Raw genomic sequence first — 11,796 nt, forward strand, 5'->3', positions numbered from 1 at the left:
TGCTCTGCTGGAGCAAGTTTTGTGTGCAGGGCAATGGGTGAAGCGGGGTTTCCTACACCACCTATCATTGCTCAGATTTGGTAAGTTCAGTATCAACTTACTTTGGATATATGAAAGGTCTCCTTCAGTGTGACACCTTATTTTCTTAAGTACTCTATATTTACCCGCAAGGTATTAGTATTATTGATAAAGTCACAGGAACTGTTTTATTAGATCAGAACTGTACCCTAGAGCAGTATCTTGTCCAGAAGTGGCCAGGCAGTTGTCTTTCAGAAAGGAAGTTCCTAACTTCAAATTCTGTTTCCTGTCTTTGCAAAAACAAGTCACGTTAACAAACGTGGTGCTTCAACACCTTCCACTCTCCTCCTCAGGTTCATTTCCACAATGCAGATGACACCAAGTTGGGCAGGAGTGGTGATCTCCTTGAGGGTAGGAAGGCTCTACAGAGGGATTGGGACCGGCTGGATTGGTGGGCTGAGGTCAGTTGTATGAGGCTTAACAAGGCCAAGTGCCGGGTCCTGCACTTGGGTCACAACAACCCCATGCAATGCTACAGGTTTGGGGAAGAGTGGCTGGAGAGCTGCCTGGCAGAGAAGGACCTGGGGGTGTTGGTTGACAGCTGGCTGAACGTGAGCCAGCAGTGTGCTCAGGTGGCCAAGAAGGCCAACAGCATCCTGACTTGTATCAGGAATAGTGTGGCCAGCAGGAGCAGGGCAGTGATCGTGCCCCTGTACTCAGCACTGGTGAGGCCCCACCTCGAATCCTGTGTTCAGTTTTGGGCCCCTCAGGACAAGAAGGACATTGAGGTGCTGGAGCATGTCCAGAGAAGGGCAACGAAGCTGGTGAAGGGTCTGGAGAGCAGGTCTTATGAGGAGCGGTTGAGTGAACTGGGGTTGTTTATCCTGGAGAAGAGGAAGCTGAGGGGAGACCTTCTCGCTCTCTACAACTACCTGAAAGGAGGTTGTAGCGAGGTGGGTGTTGGTCTCTTCTCCCAAGTTACTAGCGATAGGAGGGGAGGAAATGGCCTCAAACTGCATCGGGGAGGTTTAGATTGTATATAGGGAAAATTTCTTTACTGAAATTGTGGTCAGGCACTGGAACAGGCTGCCCAGAGAGGTGGTGGAGTCAACATCCCTGGAGGCGTTCAAAAAACATGTAGATGTGGCACTTCAGGGCATGTTTTAGGAGACATCATAGTGTTGGGTTGATGGTTGGACTTGATCATCCTAGAGGTCTTTTCCAACCCTAAAGATTCTATGATTCTATGATACTGGTGGTAGTCAGTCTGCTGGTGCTGCAACTGGTTTGTTAGTTATTCAATAAAACGGTCACTTGAAAAAACAAAACCCTCAAGGTCTTTTAGCAATGCAGCGAGGTAACTGGTGAAACTTCTCAATTAAAAATACAATAGCAAGTAATTTCAAAAAGGTACCTTCCTCTGAGCTTTACGACAAGCCTTCCTGTGCTACAGTTTCAGTAAGGGTATGTGGCATGTGAGAGCATTTGGTTCATTAAGTCATCTGGTTAAAAATTATTCAGTATGAAAGGAATAAGAAATAATAGGGAAAGTGATATATTAAACACACAGAGACACACAAAAATTGCTGAATGAGCAGGTGGTAATAAAGGCATAGTGAAGAGCAGAACTCTTCAGGCTATTAAAGGAGCTACCAAGGAAGCCACCCTGAGCTTTGTCATTGGTGAGATGGGGAAAACATGATTATTATGAGTTTTACAACATATCCAAGGGGGTGTATGGGACTCTGCAGAACTTTTTATGGGATATCAGCAGGGGATTATGGCATTATGCAAAACTAACTACGGGTTGTTCACAGAATTGCCCAAAGGCAGGGACAGGAAGGATCACGGTGGATCTAGGGGGACATGTAGGAAAATGGGGGAGAGGCTCATGTGTGAGCAGGCAGCGGTCCATTTCACTGTCTGTACTTACATTATATATGTCCTCTGTGTGTATGCATATGCTTCTCCAGGATACATGTGAGCCTAAGACCCCTCCCAGCTCCAAAGAATGCACATGGATGGACTTCAGCAGCCAGAAGCACCAGCCCCTGGTCCTGGTCCCGGAGACCATTGGGTTCAGCAGCTCCCGTAAGATCCTTAGGCTTATTCTTAAAAAATCCACTCTAAGATTGCTCATGGGAATAGTAAAATAATTGAACTTAAAAGGAAAATGGTGAATTTTATTTTATGTAAAATACTGTCAAAACATCAAAGAAAATGTTGAAAAAATTACTCTGCACTGCTATAGTATTCTCACAGACATTACTTTTAAAATTTAAAATCCATTAAAAAGAAACTTTAAAAGATTTGCAGAGAAGTGAAATACAATTTACAGAATGGTAGGGCAAGTAGTTTATCATACAACTAATGCCATCTTCTGCATAATGAAGGAGAAATCTGTGCTGTTGCTCTACCTGCTAGCCAGCCTCCTGAGCATATTTTACCATGCCAATCCCATTACAACTTGTCTGTGATACTATTTACCAAATGAACAGTGAAGCAGTACCTCATCACAGTGGTATTTAACACCCTACTCTGGATCACATCTTACTTTGCATTTAGTTCAAAATGATGACTAGTTCAAGCTCCCATTTACTTGTTTCTCCTTTTTATCTCCATTCTGTAATAGCAGCTGTTACCATTGCAGATTCCACATTCTAGCTGACCGTTCCACTGTGAGACGTGCTGGCAAAGTGTTCCTAACAAGGAATTCTTTTTCTTTCCTTGTTCTTAACAAGGAAATCTTTGGGCAGCTGCTTTTGGAAAAAAGAAAAAGAAAAAAAATCTAATAAGGTTTTACTTTGGAGTCTTGCTGAGTGGTTTTGTTTAATTTTTTAAATACTGAAACTATGAAGTTAGAGGAACTGAGACACCACACCAGTATGGGAAGACATCAGCCACAGGACTGAAGTTTAACAAAGACCAATGAATTAAACTTATCACTTAGCTCATAGAATAAGACATATAGCCTTTTACGCCCATGATACTCATGAGCATGCACAACTGGCCCTGGAGACAGCTGGAAAGAAGGATTTGATGACAGAAAAAGACTGTCATCAGCAGAGTCATATTCCATGGAAAATACTTGCAGTCACCTGTTGTCCCCATTTTTCATCCTGTAGACACTTCAAGATATCTTCCCATTTAAACATTTCAATTTCTAGAATAGTAATTAAATGCATTATTATTCAGTTTCTCTTAACACTAACTAACCCACTTGGAAGCAGATGTTTCAGTAGCAAAAAGACCAATACAACAGGTGGGTGTTTGCTTAAATGACCTTAGAGCAGTCTGAGGGATCATAACGAGGTAACTGGCAGGCAGCTGCAGATTCTGCTTGCAATAGTTGTCCCTGGCAGGAAGATGTCTGCCATTGTACCTGTGCAGCGAAACAGATGTCTCTAATTATCATTTTGATGGCATTAAGGCATCACATCCCTTTGCCTGCCTAAAATACAGGCATTGACTGCAGTTTGTTAACTGCCAGATGCCTAGCGTGCTCAGGTTTTCTGATCAACAGGGAGGGGTTTGTGCAATCTAGCTGAGTGACAGCTGTATCCGCAGACTAGGAGTAAAGTAAATTTTCATTTATCATGGAAAAAGGGAGTGTTAAAGTGTAGAAATACACGCTTTTCAATGTTAATTTTGAACTTTGTGCATACAGAGCTTGCGGTGATGTACCTAATGCAGGCAAGGAACAAGAGCATTGGACTTCCTAAGCGGAGCATGCTGATGGGTGATTAAATATGGTGACGATGAAGTCTCTGGGGCAGTAATTATAATTTAATCATTATACCGAGTTAGGAAAAATAAGTATCTTGTGTATTTCCGACCTCGGCAAACGGCGGGAGCAGGGCAAGCGCGGGGTAACGAGCTCGGTTCCAGGCGGTCAGCCGGAGGCACCGGGGCGCCAGCGGCGCCCCTCGCGCACGCCGGGCGCGATGGATCACGGTCGGCGCCCCCCGCTCCAGCGCGTCCCCGCGCGTGCCGGCGGGGCACACAGGCGGCGGCCCCGGCCCGCGCTCCGCCCGGGGGGAGCGCAGCCAAGGCCGCCGCGGGCGCCCCGCCAGGCCCCGGCCCCGCCCCGGCTTCCGGGGCAGCCGCCATGAAGCTGCGGCGGCAGAAGCACGCCAAGAAGAACATGGGCTTCTACAAGCACAACTTCCAGTTCCGCGAGCCCTTCCAGGTGCTGCTGGACGGCACCTTCTGCCAGGCCGCGCTCCGCAATAAGATCCAGATCCGGGAGCAGCTGCCCGGGTACCTGGCCGGCGCCACGCAGCTCTGTACCACGCGGTGGGTGTGCGTGCGCGAGAGGCCGCGGGGCGCGTGCGCGGGGCGCCGCGCCCGCCGTCCCTCAGCCGCCCCGCGGGCTGGGGGTGTAGTGAGGGGTGAGGGGCCGTGGCGGTGGGGACGAGGGTTGTAGCTGTGGTGAGCAGGCTGCGCCGTGGGCTGTGGTTAACTCGGAGAAGGACAGGAACTGCTGTCGGTGCCAGCTGCCTTCCCGACGGTGGCAGAAACTGTTGAGGGGAGAGGTTAATATGGGCTGGAGGATGAGGGGACTGAGAGCAGCCCTGCGGAGGAGGACTTGGGGGCTACTGGTGGACGAAAAGCTCGACATGAGCCAACAATGTGCGCTCCTAGCCCAGAAGGCCAACCGTATCCTGGGCTGCATCGAAAGCAGCGTGGCCAGCAGGTTGGGGGAGGGGATTCTGCCCCTCTACTCTGCTCTGGTGAGGCCCCACCTGCAGGGCTGCATCCAGCTCTGGAGCCCTCAGCACAGGAGAGACATGGACCTGTTGGAACGGGTCCAGAGGAGGGTCACAGAAATGATCCGAGGGCTGGAGCACCTCTGCTGTGAGGACAGGCTGAGAGCGTTGGGGTTGTTCAGCCTGGAGAAGAGAAGGCTGCAGAGAGACCTTGTGGTGGCCTTCCAGTACTTACAGGGGGACTATAGGAAGGATGGGGGCAACCTCTTCAGCAAGGCCTGTTGTGACAGGACAAGGGGTAATGATTTTATACTAAAGGAGGGTAGGTTTTGACTGGATATAAGGAAAAAACTTTTTACAAGAGGGTGGTGAAACAGTGGCCCAGGTTGTCCAGAGAGGTGGTAGATGCCCCATCCCTTGAGACATTGAAGGCCAGGTTGGACGGGGCTCTGAGCAACCTGATGTAGTTGAAGATGTCCCTGCTCACTGCAGGGGGGTTGGACTAGATGACCTCTAAAGGTCCCTTCCAACCCAAACCATTCTTAGATTCTATGAGGTTGTTGCCTCAATCATATATATATTCTTAGGTGAAATGGAAATAGCACAGGAGTTTGTAGTAGTTAAGAAAGGATCACAGGAGTAGAAAGTAACACCTGAGAATTTTAACGAGGTAGTAAATAATACTTAGGCCAGGTAAGAGAGTATTAGCAATGCATGCCTCACTAACGAATACTTCCTCAGAAGACAATAAGTCAGAACTTCAAGGAGTGACAGTGGAAACATCCTGCTGTAAAGGGGGTTGTGAAGGTTCGGGAAGGCCACAAATAGTCAGCAGTGATAAAAGGGGACATCCATCCCAGAAGGGGCTGGAAAACTGGACAATTGCCAAAGCCCAGTAACTGGGGGAAAGGCTATTCTGGCAGGGAGAGATTGCAACCACCAACTCAGTTGATGGACAAAAGGACTAACACGCACACACGCACGTTCCTTTTGAGCATGGGCAGTGGATTAAAATCACACTGTAGCTTTAAAATTAAGCAGAAAAGGTACAGACCAATGGAAGAAGAGGATTCTCAGGTCAATGATTATGTATTAAATAGGCGTGGTGTGTTAGCTGTCATGTATAAGTGTCAGAATGAACTCAGCTAGGTGTGCTTGGTTTGTGGGAATATTCCACCTTGCACCCTGTGCACAATAAAACAATGTTTCCTCTCTAAACATAGTTTGTGTGTTTCGGGAGTTATTCTGAATTACAGGTAACAAGGTGGGATGAGGGGTGACCCCGCTGTGTGAGGGACGTGCAGGTGGGTCTCTTCCTGCTCCCAGCGCCGCCTTGGTGAGGTGGGAGCCACGGAGGCAGGCCTGGATCTCCTGGGCAGGGAGGGAATTACTGCTTGCTTCGAGTTTCGGCCTGCCAGTATGGGGTTGTTTCCAGAGTAGCTGTTCTCAAGGGAGAGCAAGGATGTACTAGATAAAGGCACGAAAGTCAAGCGTGCACACTAAATACCTAAGTTGCCTTGAAGTTGCCTTTGTTTTTACTTGACTTTGTATATTGCGTATGATAAAATCTCCTTCACTTGGATTTCTGCAATGACAGAATACCCAACTGCCCATCATGGGGGCAAGTACTGAAAATATCAGGAAGATGTATACCCTAGGCTACAAAAATTAAATACTGAGCCATCTTGCAAAGCACGCAGGACTGGTCCATACTTCTAAACAGTAGAAAGTATCAAGTCATGACCTTAGCCATGAAAGGTCTGGGAATCGCTTTGATCCAAACAGTGTTCCAGTCATGTCTAAATGTCACTTCTGGCTTCCTTCCCTCAGCAATTTCTGTTGCTCTTTGTCACCAGTTTTCACTTCGGGCAGCCGAATGGACTGACTTTCTCTGCTGCCAGAATGCGAAGTTGGTGAGGCAGCGCCTCAGTGGTATGGCCAGAGCTTCCCTGAGGAAATGAGCTGGCTCGCCAAGAGTCATTGCAAAAAGAACAGGCTCAAGACTGTCCTCAAAGGCTAAACTTTCTTCTCTGGAAGGAAAAATAGTTTTTTTAATACCTTGCACTTATTTTGGAGATAAATGTAAACTCAGTACAAGTTCCAAAGAGGTTTTTGGCATGCTTACTTTTGATTAATCGCTGTGCTGCCATATACTTGAACCTGTATTTCAAGCCCATGTATTCCTACCACTGTCTGCATGTAATAGTAAGACTCAGCAGCCAGAGTAAGTTAGGTTTCATCCCCTGTTCAGTTCTGAGTATACACGCTAGCATCCTCATAGACCGCCACATTGTCCTGTGTGAACGTCTGCTCTAGCTGCTGCCAAGAGGAGGATGTTAGGTTTGCGTTTCATTGTCTAGTTGGAAAATTGTGGAATCATGAACTTCCAGATTCTAAATCATTTGGACAGACTTTTTTCCTTCTTTCGTGTGGGTTGGTTGGATTTTGATAGCAAGCTTGAAGGAAGGTGATGGACGCCGATGAAGAATTTAACTTAAATGTAGTGGTTAATCAGTTTGCACTAACTCAAGTAATTTTATTTGTGAAGTAGTAGTTCATGTGCTAGGGGATACCGGAACATAAAGGTATAAGGACTTGGCATTGTTGCTGATACAAAATATTTTAAAGTCTTTTAATACAAGTTAACATAGTTACTGGTTAATCTTGTTTAGAACAGAGGAAATCTTGCTGACGCGTTCAGAGGGGCTTCTGCTTTCAGATTACTGCTGCCATTTACAAATCATAGAGCCTTGAACAACTGGGCATTCCTTGTTCCTAATTAACTCACGTCAACCTTTGCTGTTGTTAAAAGTGTGTAGTTATTTTCTCTTTTAGCAATCACTGTTGGTTTTGGTTTTCAGATGTGTTCTGAAAGAACTGGAATCACTGGGGAAAGCCCTGTACGGAGCAAAATTAATTGCCCAAAGCTTTCAAGTTCGAAACTGTTCACACCACAAGGATCCTGTGAGCGGTTCGGCCTGTTTACTTTCCCTGGTTGAAGAAGGCAATCCTCACCACTTCTTTATTGCTACACAGGTAAATAAATGCTCATGGGAAGCATAACTTCATTTTATTTGAAGCAATCACTTGATACCTAAGAATAAGGAAACCTACAGAAACCTCGATTATGAGATTTTTAAATAGCTTGTGGGAACTAATCTTGTAAAGCCTTACTCACTCTTAAATGTACTTGCTAATTATAAAGTCAGGAATCTCTTGTCTTACTTGAAGAACTAGGTAATTTTACCCTTTAAGGATATTGCTTAGTTTAGCAGAAAGTGTAGAAAACATACTGACTACCTATTGACATGTAGGAAAACAGCTGATGAATGTTAATTTGCGTATTGCTTGCGCGTGCATCCTCTGCCCAGAACACTTCTGCACAGTAGTCTGGAAAGTGAAATTAAGTGTTAAATGACAGTATAACTTAAATTTCAAGAAATTTAGGAGGTCTAACTAAAGAATAAAAGTAGAACTTGTGTACAAATGAGAAAGGCAGTTTTTTATTTAGGTCTGTTATTGGGACTGTATGTGTAAATTATATACACCATATATAAAATGGTTTACAGTACAGTTCTGTATACTTACATAAGATACAGGAACTTAAAATTACTTGTTACAGAAGAAACTATCTTCTTGTGAAGTGGTGTACTACATACCAATGAACTGGGACCTTTTCCTCAAAAAATGCACATATGCATGCATGAAAAAAGGAAACGTTAATAAATTTTTCATCAGAAGTACAGCTAATCAGAAGGAGATAAATTGAAAATTAAATTGCTTTGAAAGGCACTGCCAGTTATATCTGCTAGATTAAGTTTCTTATCTTTTTCATAATGTAATTTATCTTCAGAGTTTTGTATTAAAAGTAGGTGCATTTGAATTGCAAATACCATTTAGTCCCAAAATATTGACTAAAGTATTTAATTTTACAGGACCAGGATTTAGCAAACAAAGTGAAAAAGAAGGCTGGCATTCCTCTCCTCTTTATTATTCAGAACACTATGGTGCTAGACAAACCTTCTCCTAAATCTTTGGCATTCGTTCAAAAGTTGCAGACAAATCAGCTTGTTCCGGAGCATCAGAAACAAAGTATTGTGCAGCTTAAAGAAAAAGAAGGACTAGCAAAGCAAGGAGGTGAAAAGAGAAGAAAACGCAAAAGGGCAGGTGGCCCCAATCCTCTCAGCTGTCTGAAGAAGAAAAAGAAGACAATACAGGAGGGTCAGGAGCCTTCTGCTGAGAAGAAGAAAAGAAGAAAAAGAAAGCGAAATAGGGTTAAGGCAGAAGCCGTGCAGTCAGTGCAAAATGATGAAGAAGAATAAACCCGTCTTTGTAAACAAAGCAGGACTCGAACATTGTTTGAACTTTGCAAAAAGAAAGATTAATATGCAGTCATGTGAAGTCAAGTGGTTAATATTAAAACTTATTTTTATGAGGTGGTACTGCTTATTACTGCATCTCATCTTCAAAATCTCACTCTGAGTCAAAAGTACATTAAAACCCAGTAACTTTGCTATAAATATTGTTCTTAAAAATTGAGCAAAAAGCACACCCTAATTATTTACAATAGTCCCTTTCAGTGCAGTTGAAACACAAAGCTTAAATACACCTTTTTTGAAGACTAGAGACAGGCAAAACCATAATTACTGCAAAAAAGACTATTTTAAAGGTCCTCTAATGACTCCCACCTTAAGGAATTTAAAACAATATTTATCTGTGTTTCCTTAGTATTTTGCTTACACAAACTGAGTCATGGTGTTGCCATTGGGAAGAACTGGAATGAAAAGGGGGTGAGTTCTTAAGAGAAAAGCTGTAAAAGTTGTCTGCAGCTCTTCTCCAGTGAGGTAAATAACTGTCCGTGCCTTTCAGTTTTGGAAGGGAGCTCCTGCCCAGGCAACAAGCAGAGACCATGTGTTGTTACCATTTTGAAATTTGAAATTAAAAAAACCTCCACCCTAGTTCCCAAATAAACCAAGTCAGCCAGGCCAAAGCTGACAGGCTGTATTTATATTGGTGGATCAGTAATGCTGAGAGCAGGCTTTCGCACCCTCTCGCACTGAGGCCAGCTGGTGCGGGCTGGCTCTGTCCAGGGTGGGCTCTCGTGGTGCACGCCGGCATGGCTGCCTGCAAACAGCCTCGTGTCGCTGCTCTCTGGCTCTGCTGCCTCTGCCTGCCAGGATTTGGTGGAGGTTTAGCTGGCCAAGGCTATGGGCCATGCCAGGGTCCCTCTAATAATTCAGGAATGTGAGTCAGTGGGAGCAGCCCTAGGCATTGTGTGGAACACCTCTGTGGGTGTTTCTACACCTGCAGAGCCAGCTCTGCTGCTGTAGGTGTTAAGCTCAATGTCCTGCCCAAAGCTGTGGTGGCCAGGCCAGCTCCTTTATTTATCAATAAATGGGCTGGAGATCTGGCCACATCTCTAGTATAGACAGGGTCCCTGATGTGACTTCTCTAACAAAGTTTAGCATCATTCTGTTACACCATGTTGGAGGGACCAGTCATGCTTTTGAAACTACAGAAAGCCAGAGCTAAATTAGAAGGAGCTTGAGTGAAAACTTCTTTGGAGCTATTGATTTCCTCTTTTCTCAGACAGGATAAATACATACCCTGAATCCTATGCAGTACCTCACTAAATCTTTTTTTAAAAGAATGGGAAATAACCAGAGTTGTACAGTACAATGTATGCTACACGTGCAGAGTAATAGAAAAAGAAAACAGTAATGCTTGAGCCACAGTCTGCAGGGCATTAATGCTGAATTTAGGACAGAGTCTCATCTACCAGCAGTAGAAGATATTTACCCAGACTGCCTGCCAGTTCAGTTGGCTGGATTTATACATTGGTGTGATCTGGTATTGTACAATAAATCACTCCCTGAGCATCTGTTAGCGACACTAAATAGATGAGTTAATTAGAAGCTTCTGGAACCCAGGATGTTTATGAATCATTAAAGTAAATATGAATATGGTATGACTTGAAGAACAAATACATTCTGGTGGTGAAAGGAAAATAGGATGTCCAGAGCAGTCCTGCTCATTTGTTTTCAGCTGCACTGGTACAGTGTGAGTGACTCCTCCATCAGCTTTAGAGTATTCCTGGAGTTTCTTGAACATGTTCTGTCAGGTACAAGATGAAGAGCCTCAGAACAATGCCATTATTTGTACTCATTGCATCTTTCATATAGAAGTTTCACAAGCTGCTACTGTATATTTCATACGTCTGTGTGGGCGTAATATCTCGCACAGGGAGCAGCTGGAGATACAGGGAATGAACAAATAAGAGCGCCAGCAGGTGTTATCATTTACAATTTTGTGGAGAAAGATTGCAGTGTACTGAGAGACGATGATAGAAAGCAAAAGTTTTCATACCCAGAGAGGAGTGAGAAAGAGGCTGCACCTTGTGATTTAGGAATGACCTAGCTAATGCCAGGAGAGGTGGTTGTGATGTATTTCTGGTAATTATTATGTCTGTGCACCCTGAGCCCCAAATTTGTCTCGGAGAGCTCAGCTGTCTGCCCACGGAGGCAGTCATTTTGCAAAAGTTGCTTCAGCTTGTTACAGTAGAGACAGGCTGGGCTCTTTTGGGGGGGACTTTGTTTTCTGATTTCATCTCCTGCCGTTGAGAGGAAGAGCATGCAGCTGCGCTCTGTGCATGGATACAGGGAAACAACGAAGCTGTTAACAAGGGTCCAATCAAAAACAACCCAGAGCCAAGAGCTGTGAGGAAGAAAAGAGAGAGTAGATGAGTCACTGGCATTTAAAAGAAACCAAGGAAGGGAGAAAAATATATATGAGGGTTTCTGGGTGTTAAGTGGAGGAAAGAATTGGTCAGTAGAGAAAGGTGAACCAGAAATGGCTTAGCAGTCAAGGAGAGTAGGGAACAGAATAATAAAAAAATAAAAAATATTTCTAACTTCCTTAAGAAAACTTCATTGCCCTTTCTGACTCAGTTTCTGCCTTTTCAAAACAGGGAGCTGGACTGACTCACCCGCTCACAGATCCTGCATTGATAGCCCGAGATCTCCCACAGAACATAGGTCTCATGATGCCAAACACTCCTTGTCCATGGTTT

The 11,796-nt window shown here is 44.6% G+C and overlaps 1 protein-coding gene across 1 annotated transcript; it reads left to right on the plus strand.

The window, feature by feature from the left end:
* The first annotated feature begins 4,072 nt into the window (after positions 1-4,072).
* On the plus strand, positions 4,073-9,166 carry UTP23 (UTP23 small subunit processome component). The gene is made up of 3 exons (XM_075085640.1): positions 4,073-4,314; positions 7,589-7,763; positions 8,663-9,166. The coding sequence occupies exons 1-3, from the start codon at positions 4,127-4,129 to the stop codon at positions 9,047-9,049; spliced, it is 750 nt and encodes a 249-aa protein (XP_074941741.1). The 5' UTR covers positions 4,073-4,126; the 3' UTR covers positions 9,050-9,166.
* The last annotated feature ends 2,630 nt before the right edge of the window (positions 9,167-11,796 follow it).

The sequence above is a fragment of the Phalacrocorax aristotelis genome, chromosome 2, assembly GCF_949628215.1.
Source record: "Phalacrocorax aristotelis chromosome 2, bGulAri2.1, whole genome shotgun sequence".
Classification (NCBI taxonomy): Eukaryota; Metazoa; Chordata; class Aves; order Suliformes; family Phalacrocoracidae; genus Phalacrocorax; species Phalacrocorax aristotelis.